This window comes from Chenopodium album, chromosome 18 (genome assembly GCF_948465745.1).
Source record: "Chenopodium album chromosome 18, dcCheAlbu1.1, whole genome shotgun sequence".
Classification (NCBI taxonomy): domain Eukaryota; kingdom Viridiplantae; phylum Streptophyta; class Magnoliopsida; order Caryophyllales; family Amaranthaceae; genus Chenopodium; species Chenopodium album.
The window spans coordinates 12,585,067-12,603,647 of record NC_137851.1 but is presented as its reverse complement, the minus strand read 5'-3'; the positions used below and the strand labels follow the sequence as shown (position 1 = coordinate 12,603,647).

At 34.3% G+C, this 18,581-nt stretch overlaps 1 protein-coding gene and 1 pseudogene across 1 annotated transcript; one reads left to right on the top strand and one right to left on the bottom strand.

The window, feature by feature from the left end:
- Positions 1–2,406: 2,406 nt before the first annotated feature.
- On the top strand, positions 2,407–11,838 carry LOC145591516 (uncharacterized). Its single transcript, XM_081647993.1, has 9 exons — positions 2,407–2,679; positions 4,054–4,869; positions 4,950–5,431; positions 5,748–7,472; positions 8,554–8,665; positions 8,805–8,894; positions 10,570–10,635; positions 10,750–10,845; positions 11,293–11,838. The coding sequence occupies exons 1-9, from the start codon at positions 2,593–2,595 to the stop codon at positions 11,419–11,421; spliced, it is 3,603 nt and encodes a 1,200-aa protein (XP_081504119.1). The 5' UTR covers positions 2,407–2,592; the 3' UTR covers positions 11,422–11,838.
- Positions 11,839–12,637: 799 nt separating this feature from the next.
- Positions 12,638–17,981, bottom strand: LOC145591838 (U-box domain-containing protein 52-like; annotated as a pseudogene).
- Positions 17,982–18,581: the final 600 nt, after the last annotated feature.

The window sequence follows — 18,581 nt, the reverse complement described above, 5'->3', positions numbered from 1 at the left end:
TTTCTTTCTTGTTATGTAATTGAAATGGTCTTTCATTGTGTGTGTTAATACATTTTCACCACCAGCTTCATAAGACATTAGACGATAAGATTCTGCTGGTCTTAGTCCACTTTCAGCCATTATGTCTATAACTTTTACCTTATCCTATGTTATTTTTCTCTCTGATCTTTGTAAATGCTGCCATTCTCTTCTTATCAATTCATGATTGTGTTGCATGACATGTTCTTCTATTTCAAACATACCTTCTTTATTCTTTTTTACTCTGATGAATGCTTTGCATCTAGTTTAGGTGATTGGAACCTGCTTTTTCTTTTTCTGTTTTTGTCCAGGAATAGGAGTAGGAGTTTTTTAGTTCTTTGGTTTTACTTTGAAACCTTCTTTTGAACAAACAAAATCTTTCCCTCTGACTTGTTTAGGTTCTGATTGTGTGTATCTTGTTGTTGATTGTCTTACACCAAATCCAATCACAAAAGCATATTTTTTATATTGTTCAAATATTTCTTCTAAAGTTGCAGTAGTAAATCCAACAAGGCTTCCTATATAATCTACTTCATGCTTTTCTGCATGCTGTTCTGCATATCTGCCATCATCTGTTAAGGTGCTTCCACTTAAACCTGTAAAAATATTTTAATTCTGCATTAGTGACTCAGATTATTTCAGAGTTTATTAAGAGTTAAATGTCTAGCATTATTGGAGTTAACAAAATAGTATAATAGGGGTTACTTGTTTTATATAAAATGTATGTACTTAAGTCTGTTTAGTTGAGTTACTTATTGCATTATAAGGATTACCTTCACTGTGTAATATTGTTACTTAGTGTTTTTAGTGAGGGTTACTTTCACACTGTAATAGGGTTACTTATAGCATAATATTGATTACTTATACCATATAGGGATTACTTAGTGTGTTTAGTAAGGGGTACTTATTCCATAACAAGGATTACCTTCCTAGTGTAATAAGGTTACATATTGCATTATATTGATTACCTTCCCAGTGTAATAGGGTTACTTATTGCATTATAGGGGTTACCTTCACACTGTAATAGGGTTACTTTTTGCGTAGTAAGGGATTACTTATTTATTAAGGATTACTTATTGCATAATAGGGTTTACCTTCAGAATTACTTATTGCATTATAGGAGTTACTTATTATATAACAGGGATTACTTATTGTATTATAGTGATTATCTTTCCACTGTACGTAATAGGGTTACTTATTGCGTAATAGGGATTACTTATTGCATAATAAAGGGTTACTTATTGCATAATAGGGTTTACCTTCCTAGTGTAATAGAATTACTTATTGAATTATAGGGGTTACTTATTATATAACAGGGATTACCTATTGCATTATAGTGATTACCTTTCCACTGTAATAGGATTACTTATTGCATTATAGGGGTTATCTTCACACTGTAATAGGGTTACTTATTGCGTAATAGGGATTACTTATTGCATAATAAAGTTTTACTTATTGCTTAATAGGGTTTACCTTCCTTGTGTAATAGAATTATTTATTGCATTATAAGGGTTACTTATTATATATCAGGGATTACTTATTGCATTATAGTAATTACCTTTCCACTGTAATAAGGTTACTTATTGCATTATAGTAATTACCTTTCCACTGTAATAAGGTTACTTATTGCATTATAGGGGTTACTTACTGTATAACAGGGATTACCTTCACAGTATAATATGGTTACTTATTGTATAACAGAGATTACCTTCACAGTATAATATGGTTACTTATTGCATAATATTGATTACCAGTAATAATTAGGGTAACTAGTATAACATTTTAGGGATTACCAGTAATAAATTAAAATTTGAATGAGTTTTATTTTTTACCTTGTATTTCATTGTTTTTTAGAATTTTTTCGACCTCTTCAATCTCCAGATTCAACAATTAATCACCTATTTCTTCGATTTCCATTGATTCTTGTGATTCTGGAAAGTTTTGTAATTCTTCAGTCATTGTAGCTCTCTTTTTTTTTCGCAAATTACGAGAATTTGGTGAATATGATAAGTAAAAGCGGCGGCTCTAGGGATTTGTGTGAATGTCGGCGCTTTTAAGAACAAATGAAGGAGAAGCGCGTGTTTTTGGATTCCGTTATTTTTTTAAAAGCAAAAGACGCGCGCGTGCGTGAACTCCATTATTTTGCTGAGTTGGACGTTGGCCACACCGTGTGGCCAGCTGCACAGGAGAGGTGCTGAAAATAAAAATAACTTAAGATCAATGAACTAATTTTTAATGTAGTAAAAATCATTTCAATACAATTAACAAACTGTATGAAAACTATGATAGGCTTGTAAATTTTTTATTTTTATTTTTATTTTTTTGACGAAAAGGCTTGTAAGTTGTAACATGTAGATTTTCCTTAATCCAAAGTCTAAAACCCTGAACCCTTCAAAACACCTAATCTCTCTTCTTCTCTTTCTCTCCACTCCAACGCCTGCAACAAGTAGGCGGTTCTCCCTTCTCTCTTAAACACCCATGTCTTCCTTTTAAGTAACATTCTAACTTTTCCGATGCTATACTCTTCACTCTCTAATTAAAGTTACAATCTTTATTCTCAATTAATTAAGTGTAATGGTGTTAAACCGACTTCATCTGAGTTTAATGGCTTCTTCTTCCAATCCTGCTTCCTCCATTTTTGGACCCTCTTTCTTGACTAAGGTAAATCTCCCATTTCTTGCTTATTTCATCTTTTTAATTGTACTTATTAATTATAGAATATATGGGTTCCTTTTGTTTTAAGTGATTGTTGTTAAATTCATTCAATTTGTTTATTTTAAATTCAGTGGCATTAGATTGTAGGGTATTGGTTAATTGGTAGGAGCATTGGGATTTATAAATTTTGTAATTGATATAATGAATTGTTGGGTTTAACTTAAGATATGTAAATTTCTAACATGGGATCAAATCTCGTTTATATCATTGCCATTTCTAGCTCTGTGTAGAACATCTTTTAGTGATAATTCAATAATTCTACTTCAATTTGGATGATATGAGATTTTATTACTGAGGTTGAGGATTGTTTTTAATTTAATTTTCTGTTCAAATGTTATTGAAATGAGATTGTAAACATCTTTTGTTTGTTTGTTTGTTTGTTTTGCTTGATACCCTTATGTTGGAAGAGGGACTGTTGTCATATATGTGAGATGATTGATGTGAAGAACATATCAAATTGTTATTTTTACATTATAGTATATATTGTAGTTATTCTTGGTTTAGTATAGATGAGTTAATGTCATTTCCATCCTCTTGACACTGGCTTCTTGGTCCGAGCTGCCATTTGATTTTGATTTTGCAACTTGGGGAGTTTGTGGAAAAATGGAAATTGATCCTTGAAATATCGGGAACTTGTATAGAGTCCATACATTTCTTTGTGTCCTTGGACCTTCTCTTTGGATGTTTATTTCTAGGTGCAAGTTTTCCCTAATTATATATATTAGAGGAATCATGATATAATGCCCGGAAGACATGGTAAGTGCTTATGAACAATTTTTTCATTTGAGGAGGCAATCATATAAATCATATTAATGAAAATGTAGAAACTATGTATCTGCCCTAGTGCCCTTTACTCAATACTCATTTTATCACATTTTCCAAACCCATCATATTGAGAATTAGTACTTCCTCCGTTTCTTTTTAGATGACGCATTCTATTGAGGCTCACACTTTAAGGAGCGGAGAGAGAATGTTAAAGTGCTCAGCTTATTTAATTAAGTTTGTAGTGGGGTCAACTAAAAAAACTTCCCAAAAAGGAATACGCGTCAATTAAAAAAAAAACGGAGGTAATATAATTTTATGAAGTTATACCTTGTAATAGTTCTGTTCCTCTCATCCTCACTTCTCATTTGGGCTATAATGTGAAATTTGACCAAGATAAATTACTGTAGTAGGACATGTGGCTGACGGTTGGACTAGAATGTATAAACATATAGTGCTGCTACCTATAAATTGGCATATGTCACGCTATTATAACATTTCCTTCTCTTTCATATATATATGTTTGTTGATGTATTTCTGTGGAATCATTTGTTTCAGACACGATATAGCACATTACAGAGTTATGCAGCCACCTATTTCCCATGCACATCTGTGAGTGGTTGTCTTGTACATACGAAAGGATCATTGATACAGTTTAAAAAGGTTAGAGGAGCCTGTAAGATGATGGCTCAGCAATCAAGATCTATCAGGTGTTTGGGGTCTAATAGTACCAGAGAACTTGTTGATGAATCAAGGAAGGGAAGTATAATTTGTTCTCTGTCATTACTTGGTTTTGCAAGTCATCCTTTGCCTTCTACTTCAAGATTTAGGATTTCAAGTAAGAGCATAAGACCTACATATGTTGCTTTTGCTAAGAAGATGCTCTCCACAAAGGCAATGCCAAAATCAGGTCTTGGTGATGCAAGTACATGTGAGTCCACGTTTGTAAAGGATGGAAAAAGTGGTAGGAGTATACCAAAACCCATTGTTTCCGATAAACAACGAAGGCGGGTAAAAACATTTGCCTCTCATGGGAGTACTGAAGGTAATTCACTGAAAACTTTTCCTAGCCAGATGGTTAGGAAGAATTTCCCTGATCGTCGAGTGTCTGCCAGTAAAAATGTCAACTCTGTAAATTCAACTGAAGTGCTGGCAATAGATGGTCTAAAGAAAGCAGAGTCTGTACAGCCTCTCTCTGCTCCAAGTTCCGTTGACAGTAAAGCAGAGCCAAAGAGTGAAACAAAACCAAAGCAAAGATCACGAAACAAGAAGAAAAAAGATGAGCCATCTGTTGATACACTGTCTTCTTCTGATGCTGTTCCCTCAAAAGGTGCTAGAAGAACTAAAAGGCCAAATGGTCTGTCAACTGCTGAGGTAAGCATTCTTTGTTCTTTTGGCTGAGAAAAATGTTGTTAGCCAGGCCAATCTTTTTGACTAACACTGTAGTTTCGCAGAATAGTTCATCTGTTAGTATACCTAAGGAAGAGGTTGACCTTTCTGAATCACCTCAAGCCGTGCCTAAGAAAAAAGCCTCGAAGCCTAGGAAGAAGGGAAAATCTCTGAAACAAGTGAACTTAGAGGAAAAAATCAATGGTGCTTTGCATGAACCTGTGAAGGTGGTGGAGGAGGAACCTTCTGCCCGCAAGGCACCTCAGAAACCAAAACCACCGACTGTTAATGGCATCAAGTCAATTAAGTTAAAGCCATTGTACCCTCCTACTGGAAAATCTGTTTTGGTCGTGGAGTCCCTCACTAAGGCTAAGGTTATTCAGCATTACCTTGGTGACATGTATGAAGTTATACCAAGTTATGGCCATGTAAGGGACTTGGCTGCTAGGTCGGGGTCTGTACGTCCTGACGATGACTTCAGTATGGTGTGGGAGGTTCCATCCTCTGCTTGGACTCATCTGAAGAGTATGAAGGTGGCAATCAGTGGGTATGTTGTTTTTCTCTTTGACATTTGTGCCTTATAGGAGTTAATACTATTTGTATTTTTCTTTGACCAGCTAATTACACAGAGTATCTTTTTACCTTATGGAAGTTTTTCCTCTTATTGCAAAACCCAAACATTTCTACAGACTTTCTCTCTTCTGGTTCAGTCATTTGTAGTTGTATTTGAGATATTGTTTTTCCTCTGCTTTTCTTTTTCAATTTCTTTTGACAGGTGTATTGAGTTTCTTATCTGAGCAATTCTTTTATCTTAATTGCAAGAGGTTCTACACTTATACTCATCTTGTTTTACTCTCTTTCAGAGCAGATAATCTTATTCTTGCATCAGATCCTGATCGAGAAGGAGAGGCTATTGCTTGGCATATTATTGAGATGTTGCAGCAACAGAATGCATTACGTGATAATATAACTATTGCCAGGGTTGTCTTTCAAGAAGTAACAGAATCTGCAATAAAAAGTGCTTTGCAGAGTCCAAGAGATATTGATGTTAACTTGGTCCATGCTTATCTTGCTCGCCGTGCACTCGATTATTTGATTGGATTCAACATTTCCCCTCTTTTATGGAGAAAGCTACCTGGTTGTCAGTCTGCTGGACGAGTACAATCAGCTGCTCTTTCTCTTATATGCGACAGAGAAATAGAAATTGAGGAATTTAAACCACAGGAATATTGGAGTGTAGAAGCCACCTTCAATGCTTCAAATGTGGCATCAAACAAGTCTTCTCTTCGGTCATATTTGACTCATTTTGATTCTAAAAGGTTGAATCAGTTTTCGATTGGTTCAGAGACCGAGGCAAAGGTTATTGAGCAGGTTGTGAGCTCGTCGAATTTTAAGGTCACTGCTGCTAAGAAAACCAAAGTAAACAAAAACCCTCCCACTCCATATATAACATCGACCCTTCAGCAAGATGCTGCCAATAAGTTAAGTTTTTCTGCTTCCTATACAATGAAGTTGGCACAGAAGTTGTATGAGGGAGTTCAGTTTGCAGATGGCAAGGCGGCTGGATTGATATCATACATGAGGACTGATGGTTTACATATATCTGATGAAGCTGTAAAGGAAATATGTTCCTTAATTGGAGAACGTTATGGTTCGAAGTTTGCTGCAAGTAGTCCACGCAAATTTTTCAAAAAGGTGAAGAATGCCCAAGAAGCACATGAAGCCATAAGACCCACAGATATTCGAAGATTACCATCAATGCTTGTTGGAGCTCTTGATGAAGATTCCTTAAAGTTGTACACTTTGATCTGGGCTCGTACAATGGCCTGCCAAATGGAAGCTGCAAGAGTTGATCAGATACAGCTTGATATTGGTAATAGTGATGGGTCCATTTCCTTTCGAGCTGCTTGTACTGCAGTTGAGTTTCCTGGGTTCAGGTCAGTTTATGAAGATGTAGAGACTCGGGCTATAAGAGACATTGACAATGAACCCTCTGATCGTGTTGAAATTTACAAGATCCTCAGTAATCTTAAACAAGGGGATCCTTTGTGTCTTGGAAATTTGGAAACAAGACAACACCATACTCAACCTCCACCTCGCTACTCTGAGGCATCATTGGTGAAGAAGATGGAGGAGCTTGGAATTGGAAGACCTTCAACATATGCAAGCATACTTAGAGTTTTACAAGATAGGAAATATGTAACAGCAAAAAGCCGAGTGCTAACCCCTGAATTCCGTGGTCGTATGGTCTCAGCCTTTCTCTCTCATTATTTTAACGAGGTGACAGATTATAGCTTTACAGCTGACATGGAAACTGAGCTTGACAATGTTTCTGCTGGATCCACTGAATGGAAAGGTCTCCTTAAGGATTATTGGGGCAGGTTCAGTACTTACTGTGAGCGTGCTGGCAAAGTTCACATCCATCAGGTGGAGAAGATGCTGGAAAGAACTTATGATAACTTCCTTTTCTCCTCACTTCCCGAAGAAAGTCGATCATGCCCCAGTTGTATGGAGGGTACTCTGATCTTCAAAGTTAGCAGATATGGTGCAGGCTATTTTATAGGCTGTGATCAACACCCTAAGTGCAAGTAAGTAATTACAAATCCAATCACATCTTTTTGTCTATAGAGAATTCAGTGTAGTTGCAACTTCACTAAATCAATTTAGTCTTCACTATGCTATATTTCTAACTAAAATTGGTCTCTGTAGTCTTTCGTATAAGTTTTCATCAAAGGCTCAAAGGAAGGTTGATAATAATCATAATATAATATTGTAAATTTTAATAACTTGAGAGCCACTGAAATTCTTAGTCAAATAGTTGTGACAGACTTATGCATCTGCCTTTGGAACCAAAGCTTATAATTATGCTCATACAATTACACTTTTTAAGGGCTTAAATAATACTCATTCTGCTAAACATTCTCTTTTGTCTCCTCTGAATTGTCTCTGAAATCTGAAATATATTAGCTAGCTCCAATTCTATTGGCAGTGGATTTTATCTTCTTCTGGCCTTCTTAAGAACTCAAAGAAAATATTGCATGAGTTAATAGTAAGTTTTGTCAAGCAGAATTTCACCGAAAGATAAAGTGCAAATACTTTATGTTGTCCCTTAGTGATTTTTTTTTTGGTGAATTGTTATAGGCATTAACTTGTATTCATGAATATAAAAAACTATAATAATAAAGTTATGTGGATATCAATTTCAAAAATTGGCTATGGTGTGGCTCAAGTAACTGTTATGCAGCTCTGTCCCAAATGTCCACCCTTGCAACAAAATCCCTTTGTCTTTTGAATTTTAACTACATAATAAGATACACAATCTTGTGTTTCATAAATGGACTTGAACTTTGTAGGATAATGACAGAATTAGTGTTCAACCTTTTATGTTGAAAGAATGAAAGGTGAACATTGGTGTGGATATATTTGCTAACATAAAGAGCACAGAATTCACTGTTAAATACACTGTTTAGGGATAGTGCTCATAGCCCCCCCCCCCCCCCCCCCCCCCCCCTCTTTTTTTTTGGTTAACTTTGTACTTTTGAAGTGTCAAGAATTATTTTCTCTTATAGTCTTTGATAATGTCTTTTGGAGCTACATTTAAGGAAAACTTTGCTGAAATCGATGCATATTTTGATTTCCTGAAGAAGATCGTCATTTATCTTGGTGTAGGTTTATAGCGAAGACTTTGTACGGGGAAGAAGATGATGATGAAGCTCCTCAGAACAACTTGGCAGTTGAAGAGCCAAAGTTGCTGGGTCTTCATCCTGTTTCTGGTGAGAAGGTATTAATCAGGAAAATGTGGTCTATTCAATATGTGAATACTGTAGTTGGGACAGCTTCTCCCCCCCCCCCCCCCAGCTGCCACCACGTGAATTGTCATTATTTATTAATTTATTCAAATATGGTATTTGTTTTTGCAGGTCCTTTTGAAGGGAGGCCCTTATGGGTCTTATGTGCAGCTTGGTGAAGATAGAAAAGGATATCTGCCCAAACGAGCATCTGTATCTCTGGTTAGTTCAGTTAATGCCTTTTCTTATGAGATATGTCCAATGCTGTGTTATTATTCCATGTGTAATAAAGACTTTGGAATGGAATGGGCGCATGTATACAACACATTATTTCAGTTAGTTAAGAAAATTAGGCTCTAAGTCAGCATTGATATTATACCAAAGGAGACTTTACTATTGACCATAGTATTTAATCCCGCATAGGCTGTAGGCCTCAGGTTAACCTATGTGGCTGAGTTACTTTCCTTACTATGCTTGTTATTCAAAATAATCTCATGACAATGAGGTCAATGTTTGGGGAAGGCAGAGGAGAAATTGAAAAGTATGAAAATAGGGGTGAAAAAAGAAAAAGATTGGCTAACCGCTGGATAGTATTGGGATCTAATAATTTCTGGCAATAACATAAAGCTTTAACGAGTATCAAGAGTAGATGTTTATTATGGTATAAACAAGATAAGCCTCTTCTTCTTTTTTTTTTTTTTTTTCTCTCTTCTTTTGAAACAAAATGAAATTGACAAGATCCAATCAGTGTGATTGTTTGAATTTTTATCAGAATCAGTTGAATGTTACTGTTCCTGTTTAAATATGATTTATTTTATATTTTTCATTCCAAACTCATTGATCTAATCTAGTACAGTGACTTTGGCGAGCGCCTCTGACAATCATCTGGCAGTTAGGTTGAATGGTTTTATTTCATCTTGAATTTGGCTTACAAATTTTTTTTGATCATGTCTGCCCCCAAAAGAATTTCCACTGAAACATACATTTGCTGCAAAGGCCCATAATTAAAGTATCTGAAGTAATAAGAATTAACGAGAAGAAATACATGAAGGCTGAACTAGAATTGAGCGCTTTTCCCTCCTCTATTTGTGTAATTGTGAGGAGAAATATGCTGTTCAAGAAGAGATTATGACCTGCATAAATTTTGCAATCACCTCCTATTTTCCCTCTTGCTTTCCAACTTCGTATGATGAGTGGATACATTAAAACAGCCTGAGGCGACTTTATTCTCCATTGACTTTATAGCAGTGCTTTCATTAGACTGGCATTACAATACAGATCAGAATGTTGGACATTTAGGTTGGAGCATAGAGAAGATGAATGTAGAGATGGATAATCTCTGAATGTAGAAATTTGGAGTTCTGGATGTTAAGGGTAATAAGAGAAGGAGAATTGGCTACTTAGATAGGGCATGTGAGGCTTCGATCAGAGGATGCATCGGTAATGAAGGGGGAATGTTGGGATAATAATGATTTCAAAAGAAGTCGTGGGAGGATAATGTATACAATTAATATACCCTGTCCTTTAGCATGGATATGCTCTAGTTCATAAAACAGCTGAGTTTGGATACTAGCGACTCTGTGAGGACTGTCCCGAATAACAGTTAATCATGTGCTATTTTTAGTGCAATAATCACTTGCCGTGACTTGTGTGCTCTGTATTTTGCCTCTTAGATGGAGGACAATCAAATTCCTTCACGTTCGCTGTAAAGCTCTGTTTTCCCAATCAATAGAATTCCTTTTCTTGTTTATTAACTATGCAATTTCTTGATTTACTACGATGGTGATTTCCCAATCAATAGTATTCAGCATGCTATAGTTTGTGTATTTGATATTATACAGAAATAAATTTTAAAAAAAAAGTTCCCAAGACTGCTTTTAATTTGGGATCCTTTCAGATCAAGGATTTGGGCTCGATAACGCTGGAACATGCTATCGATTTGCTTCGTTACCCTATTACACTGGTATATCTCTATTCATTTGCTTATATTTTAATACTTTTAATTTTTTATACATGCACTTTGACCTTTACCTTTTTTAGCCCCTTAAACTGCGTATTTTGTGAATATTGCTTCCAGGGAAATCATCCTGTAGATGGCCTGCCAATACAAATAAAGATCTCAAAAACAGGGTTTACCATAAGGCATCGACGTAACATAGCTCCTGTGCCAAAGGTTTGTGTTTGATCCTAATTTTTTTTACCAATTGCTACAGTAACTGGTTATCCTGCTTTAGATGCATGTTCTGAAATGTTTCTTGCTATCATGGATTATCGTAAGACATTGGTCAACTAGTTCATGTGATGCCATTTGACATTTTAGAAGATCTACCTCTTGGGTATGAAGCATTTAGATACGAGCCTTTTCTGTTCACCATAATGTGTTTATTGTTATTGTTGGTGCTGGTGGTGGTGTTGGTGGTGGTGGTGGTGTTGGTGTTGAGCGTCTTTTTACTTGGTATTTAAGATAATAATAATAATGAATTTCATTGGCTGAAGCAATATGCAACTTTGATCATCTATGAAACAATACAGAATAGTAGGTTTTTTTTTTTTTTTGTCTCCTTTTTGGCTCATTGCTTTAGTGGCTGATGGACCAGTCTGTTTTCCTTCATTAATGCAGAGTGTGATCGCTAATGATATTGATATGGAGAAAGCTTTGCTGTTACTTAATGGACCGGATGTTAAAAGATCTGGTCGACCAAAGGGTAAAAAGCGCTTGGAAGAAGAAGAAGCTGTCGATGACATTTAGGATGTTGCCGGGGCAACATGCTACTATACAGACATACCTTCTAAAAGCTTGATACTTTTTGATTAGTATTTAGCTTTCAGGCAATTCAACAGCAATCATCGGTTTCAAAGAGCTGATACACTTACATAACAGCCCGGATATAGCATGTTAAGCTGCGCAGTAAGATGTACAATCAAAGCAGCATTGCGAGGGGCTATAGTCATGTGCTATGTTGAGCAAATTAGTGTTAGATGGTTCCGATTCTTTTTAATCATCATTAGTCGCCCGTCCCTATTTTTGGCTTTCCGATCTCGGGCATGTTTTATTTGTTTGTCCATAGTTTTAGTCTATAAAGTAGACTGTATCTTTAGGGTTATAATCAAAAGAAGTTCCAATTCCTTGATAAATTGATTAATATAGTTGTCAATTTTATTCCTACATTATAGGCTTTTGAAAGTAAATTGTTTTATTTATGTAATAGGATCAAATTAAAATCCTTTTGTTTTACGCCGGGAGATGATACAAGGGCCTGTTCACAACATTTACTGAAGTGAGCTGAATTGAATTGAACTGGTTGGAGCTGAATTGAACTGATTTGAGCTGAACATAATTGAACTAAAATGAATATTTTATGAGAGAAGGAAATTAGGAGCTGAACTGAACTGAACTGATTGAAGTTGAACTGAACTGAACTAAACTGATTGGAGCTAAATTGAACTGAAATTAAGCTGAAGTGGACAGGAGAGTGCTTTGAATTTGAAGATAATCACAAAGAACAAACAAACAACTTCCTCTAATAAAACTGTGCGTTAACACATGTTAAAGTTTACAGAATTAAATAAAAAAACTCTTTTTTTTAAATTGATAAAAAAAAACTGTCTATACAACAAGAGTTTACCTGTTATACAAAAACACAAGTTTAATTGTGCTTACAAACTTGTATAATTATGTATTGATTGAAAATTTTCCTAATTAATAATTACAATTTCATAATTTGTTGTACAAAATTAGGCACTACTTGTATTTGTATGTGGATCATCTTTGCCATTTACCCACTTATTATTGTTTCCAACTATGAAGATTAGGTTTTCTTTATCAAAACATAAATCTATCAATTTTTTTCCAGCTAGAGATTTGATCTCGTCAAAACACTAATCTCTACTTCAAAAGCTAATTTCGAATAGAGCCTAAAATTTTCGTTTCCCCCCTCATAATCATGCTATAAAACATGTATTTGTTACTCTCCACTAAAAGTTGAGCTCTTCCAACTTTCATGAGAAGGTGCATTGCTCAATGAATCCTACACATTAAAACACAATTGTCAAAAGATTAAAGGCATTGATAATATGCTTTGACTTTTATCATAACTTCTAAATATTTAAACAAGCAAGAGTCTAAAAACGTGGACTTACAGAGACTTGGCTATTAGATGATTTAGGATTGTAAGCTCCATATGTGTCGCGAAACGTCATAGCATCCAAACTCTCCTCTGCTATATTTCTTAAGAAGCAAAGTTGAGGTAACACAATCGTTCCAAGGTCGGGTCTATCCCTCCTTCTTAGCTCAGCACATTGAAGTGATAGTTTCGCAAATTTTAAAGCCTCTTCAATAGGCCAATCTGTAACTTCTTTGTCCAAAATATCCTTGAATGTTCCTTTCTCAATTGCTCTCTCAACAAGGTGTGTTAAGCCCATTGGTGATTTCGCCGTTATCAGTTGTAATAGCATTATGCCTAGGGAGTACACATCTGATTTCACACCAAGCATACCTATAACAATAACAACAATAGAATCACACTAAAATCAATTCCAACAAAATTATTGTAATTCCTAGAGAAGGTCTATCAATCGATATCTAATATGATTTCATGTTGCAATCCCCAGCTAAAGGTGTGCTTAATTCACCCGCTTTTTACTTACATGAACTTGTCTTATCTAATCTAAACTTATTAATACATATTAGACCTTAGCGAGCTTATTTTAGTTTTAAATTGAACTGTAACTCTTATAAATTGTATCAGAATTTATTTTTCCTAAACATATCTAAATATCTTAACTGAACTTATTTAAACTTGTTTTTCAAAAAATAAGTGAAAATAAGAGCGCCTAATAAGAAATTCTCTATAGGATAAAAAATGTGACAGTTTCTAAGGATTAAAACCAAGCATACCTGTTTGTTGATATTCAGGGTCAATGTAGCAAAAAGTACCAGCTGTGGAGGTCATCCTATATTGTGTAACCTCGTCGGCTACACTTGGGGGAACTAGCCTAGCTAAGCCTACATCACTAATCTTGGCAACTAAGTTGCGATCTAGGAGGATATTGGCCGGTTTCAAGTCTCGATGCACCAAGGGCTCTGGCTTCGTTTGGTGTAGGAATAAGAGGCCTGTGGCAATTTCTGCTGCAATACGGAACCTATGTTGCCAACTGAGTGCCATGGTCTGACCTCGACGGAATAGACGATCCTCGAGGCTCCCATTGTGCATATATTCATAAACTAATCATCCATACTCCGGGCAAGCCCCCAAAAGAAGAACCATGTTAGGGTGTCTAATGCAACTAAGAACTTCAACCTACAAAAAAAATTGTCACAAAAAAAATTAATATGGTGAAAATAATAAATTAAAAGTATGTCGGTAAAAAAAATCATGAATTGTATTCCACCCGACTTGATATAAAGTATATAAACCAGTCTTATGTTTTTTAGGTGAATTGGTCTTTTAACATGGTATCAGAGCCTGTGTGATTAAATAATTAAAAAATTTGCTAAATTATTTGTAAGAATTAGGGTTTAGTAGTAAACCTCTTGTTGAAATTGAGATCTTCCTTGAGCAGCATCAGGACGTAACACTTTAACAGCAACTACTGTGTGATCTAAGTGACATTGAAACACTGGGCCATATCCCCCTTCACCAATCTTTCGTGCTTCGGCAAAGTATTCAGTAGCTACTTCTATCTCTTCTATTGTATACTTCCTATACCTTATAGCTGTGGTTATACGATCCACATCCTTGTTCTTTTCATCTACTTCCTTTAGTGCTTTCATTTCGACACTAATCCTTTTTTGTGCCTCGAGTTCGAGTAGTCTTTTATGTGCTTCCGATGCCTCAATGGATGCCTTTGATTTAGCTTTATTCTTCTCTATGAATGATGTTTGAGTCGATTCTTCCGAATCTTGAGCTTCATCCATTCTACGCTCTTCTTCTACTTTCCACCGTTGGAGCTCAAGGGCCTATAAGTGAAGAAGAGTTCCTTCATAAAATGTTTTTAATAATTTCAAGCAAACATATGTCAAAGATTTTGATATTATTTTTACATACTTCCACTAAGGCACTAATCTATAAACCAAATTCTTATAGAACTTGTTTTTATCAAAAGTGTAAAAAATAGTCAAGAGATAAGAAAAGACGATAAAAAGTTGCATGACACAAATATTTGGTCAAACCAGGGTACAAGTTCCTATGTATATCCTTAATTTTCTTTTACTTATAACACACATATATGACATACAGGATGAAGAAGAGATCGATTTAATAACTAATTAATATAATCCTTCTCTGTCGTCAGTGTTAATAATCATTTTGATAAAATTGTTGATAAAAAGTTGCATGACACAAATGATCTAACCAGCCAGGGTACAAGTTTCTATACATATTCTTAGTTTTTTTTTACTTGTAACACACCTTTATGACACACACGACGAAGAAGAGATTTGATAACTAATTAACCCTTCTCTGCTGTCAATGTTAATAATCATTTTGATAAAATCGTTCATTTACCTTTTTTAATCACCTACTACTACATAAAAGTGCATTTCTTTAGATGAAATTGTGCTGCAAATATTAAGAAACGTAAGAAGTACGTATTACGTAATGCTAACTAGTCAGGATGTATAAAAAATCTTTGAGATATTCATTTAGGATAGATATAGGAAAAGAGGAAAACCTTTTGTTTTGCTGTAAGTGCTTCTTTGCAAACACTGCTGTACATATTCATTGTTTGCGCTAACTCCATCTTTAGCTTTCTCATTTGAGCTTCTACATCATCCTATAATTTGAAAAGAAGAATCATTAATTATGGATTGTTTCTTATAAATTTTTTTAGAATGTATGCATTAGGGAAATTTGAACGCTAATTAATTACTCATCTAACTTGTTACAAATATTAAATCAATGCATGCATTTTAAATTTCGTGTACAAATTACATACTTTCTCTATTGTTTTTCAGTTACGTCATATTTCTTTTCATGGCCAGACTTCGTAAAAATTGATAGGTTTTTTTTTCTACTTACCATTGATTGGGATTGCGTGTTCGATGACCAATTCGAGTTAGAGTTGTCATGAAAAGAGTAATTAGAAAAATTAGGAGGAGGACTAGACAAAGGAGTAGTGTCCGCAAAGGACATTCGTTGGGGTGTTTCATTTATATAATCATTTTCGGAGCTTGATGATAGTCTATTAGTACTAGTGCTCCTCCTTTCTTCAAAAACATCATAGGTCGAAGGAAGCATGCGATCAACACTAGCCCTTCCCGAGCTTACGAATGAGATATCGTTGTCCGATAGAATGTCACCGTAAGATCTAACATGTGGATGTCTACCCCCTCGAGTGAAGGCCGATCTATAAAAAACATCTTATAATTGTTAGGAAAGTCTTCTCTCAAAATTGAACGGATTTTTATGTAACAAGGTCATATTGTGTACAAAAACCTAGGGCAATGTGTACTAAATTTAATTTGTCATATGAAATTTTAGCTAGAAGTTGCACTTACTTAAAATCCATGTCTTCAAATCCATTAAATGGTGACCCAGATGGTGTTGTTTTTTCAGATCCTGGTCAATGATAACGATATTGGTGAGTCCACATTATATTTACAACAAAAGTACTCTCTCCATTTTGCAAATTATTAAATAGGAAAGTTTTCTAAATTTTTTAAAGAACGGAGAAAGTATAGATAATTTACGTAAAAAGAAACTTTTTTTACCACGAGGAGGAGTAACCGGGGCACTTGTTGGCTGATTCATAATTTGATTTCGAAGAGGGGAAACAATTGGGGGAGGACGGGAAGCAGATCGTGTGTTTGAGATTTTTCCAACTTTTGAAATTACATAAACGCTACAAAATTCTGGTACTCCTTTTGATACTGCCGTAGGAGTATCTGTCTTGGTGAATTTGCTATATGAGCATTAAGAATTCATGTATATATGTTAGAAAACATAAATGTTAGTCCAAGAAAAAAAAATACTGATGAAATTTCAAAATAATCTAACAATTCATCATTTTAATATTGTACAAAATTGTTAATACTGCATGAAAATTTTCATATTCTAATGCTAGTAATTTAATAATGTATGACAAAATTATGTGTCAATCACTATTAATGTTTGATTATGCATAATATTTTCTTTTTAGATCCTTAATTATTATAACCATCACGGTTGTGTATGTCATTTTTCTTGATTAATCAGTAATGTTTTTAAGGTTCTTTACTAATCTCAAACTCTTTATTTTAAAAATGGTCGATACAAACCTCAAGATCGAATTTCTAGAAGAAGCACCCATGATCAAAACTTCAACTGCGGATTGAGTGACAAACTCTATCAATGCCTTTTGAACATCTGAATCTTCGAGCACGATGTCCCGACATTGTATCTATCCATAAAATTTTCAATAAATTTAAAGGGAAAAAAAGCCAATATAAGGATTATTTTACAAATAAAATAAAAAATAAACACCTAAGTTTTAAGCTTGTTTGATGTGAATCAAGTTTGAGCAGCATTGTCAAACACAATCATCTTATGCATATATGATATTCTTAGTTCAAAAATGAAATGTATTGAGTGTCATATATGCATCCGATAATGAGTATCACACAAGTACTTGAGGTGAAATGAATATAGTAGGAATATGTAAATTTTATATGATGACCCTACATATGCGCGCTAAAAAAATAAATTTCATCTAAATCTTGAATTGATTTTTCATTTTTTACTTATTCGTTGTTTAATTGCAAGAATGGAGCGCAAGTACCTACATCTTTCCTCGTGCAAAAACAACGAAAGGGGAGGAACAAATCCTTTGTTTGTTGATCCCATTGTCTACCTACACAAGTGTAGAAATATATAAAGACCATAGATACAAAAGGATAATTTAATGTTGTCAAATTATCAATATATATATTCAAAATGTAAACCGTACAATTCATTTTTATCAATAGACAAATATAGTACGTAATAAAAATATATTCAGAACGCTGACATTTCATAAATTTATCAATCGATAATAAAGAACTAAACTATTAGAATCATGTAGCGATTAACTTCGCAAACTAATAGTAGTCATTGTCAAAATTATGTATTGATTTTCGAAAATGTTACACTTACCATTGATAACAATATGGGGAGAAGAGCCATAAGAAGGCCTAACTTTAACATGAACAAGAACAACTGTTTGCCCTCTTTGAAGAAGATTATCAATTGCCCATTTTAGAGCATGTTGACTCCCTTTATCCCTGTCTATTGCAACTGCAACCAATTGATTTGATGTATTTCTCTTATCTGAATTTTCTTTTGAAAGCCACATTCTTTTATCAATCTTTACAAACTCAAATCCTTAATTTTTTTTGTCTTCTACACCATATGCAATCATCCCCCCTTTTTTTAAGGTGTTTTCCTTAAAATTTTGGTAAAAAAAAAAATGTTTCTTTCATCCCCCTATTTTATTCATTTTATTGGGGTTTGATATTTTGACTTTCACAATCACCCACTAATTATTGTTTTAGTGGGACAATCTCTCTTTTCTTTGTTAATTCACTAATCTCCCCTTAAAACTAGCCTAATTTTGTTCATACCCTCTAGTATGACGCATACAACTTTTCTTTGATATATATATATATATATATATATATATATATATATATATATATATATATATATATATATATATATATATATATATATATATATATATATATATATATATATATATATATATAAATGTTTCTTCTCATAAATATTAATTTATACCTTCTTTCTTTTATATCTCATATTGTAACGTCACGTAATAATTCACCTAGATCATCACTTCACAATTTGACATATTATATACTTCCTCTGGCTTTTTTTTACTTGCAATACAGTCTTGTGACACATGCTTTTAGGTCGAGATTATATAATGTAAATC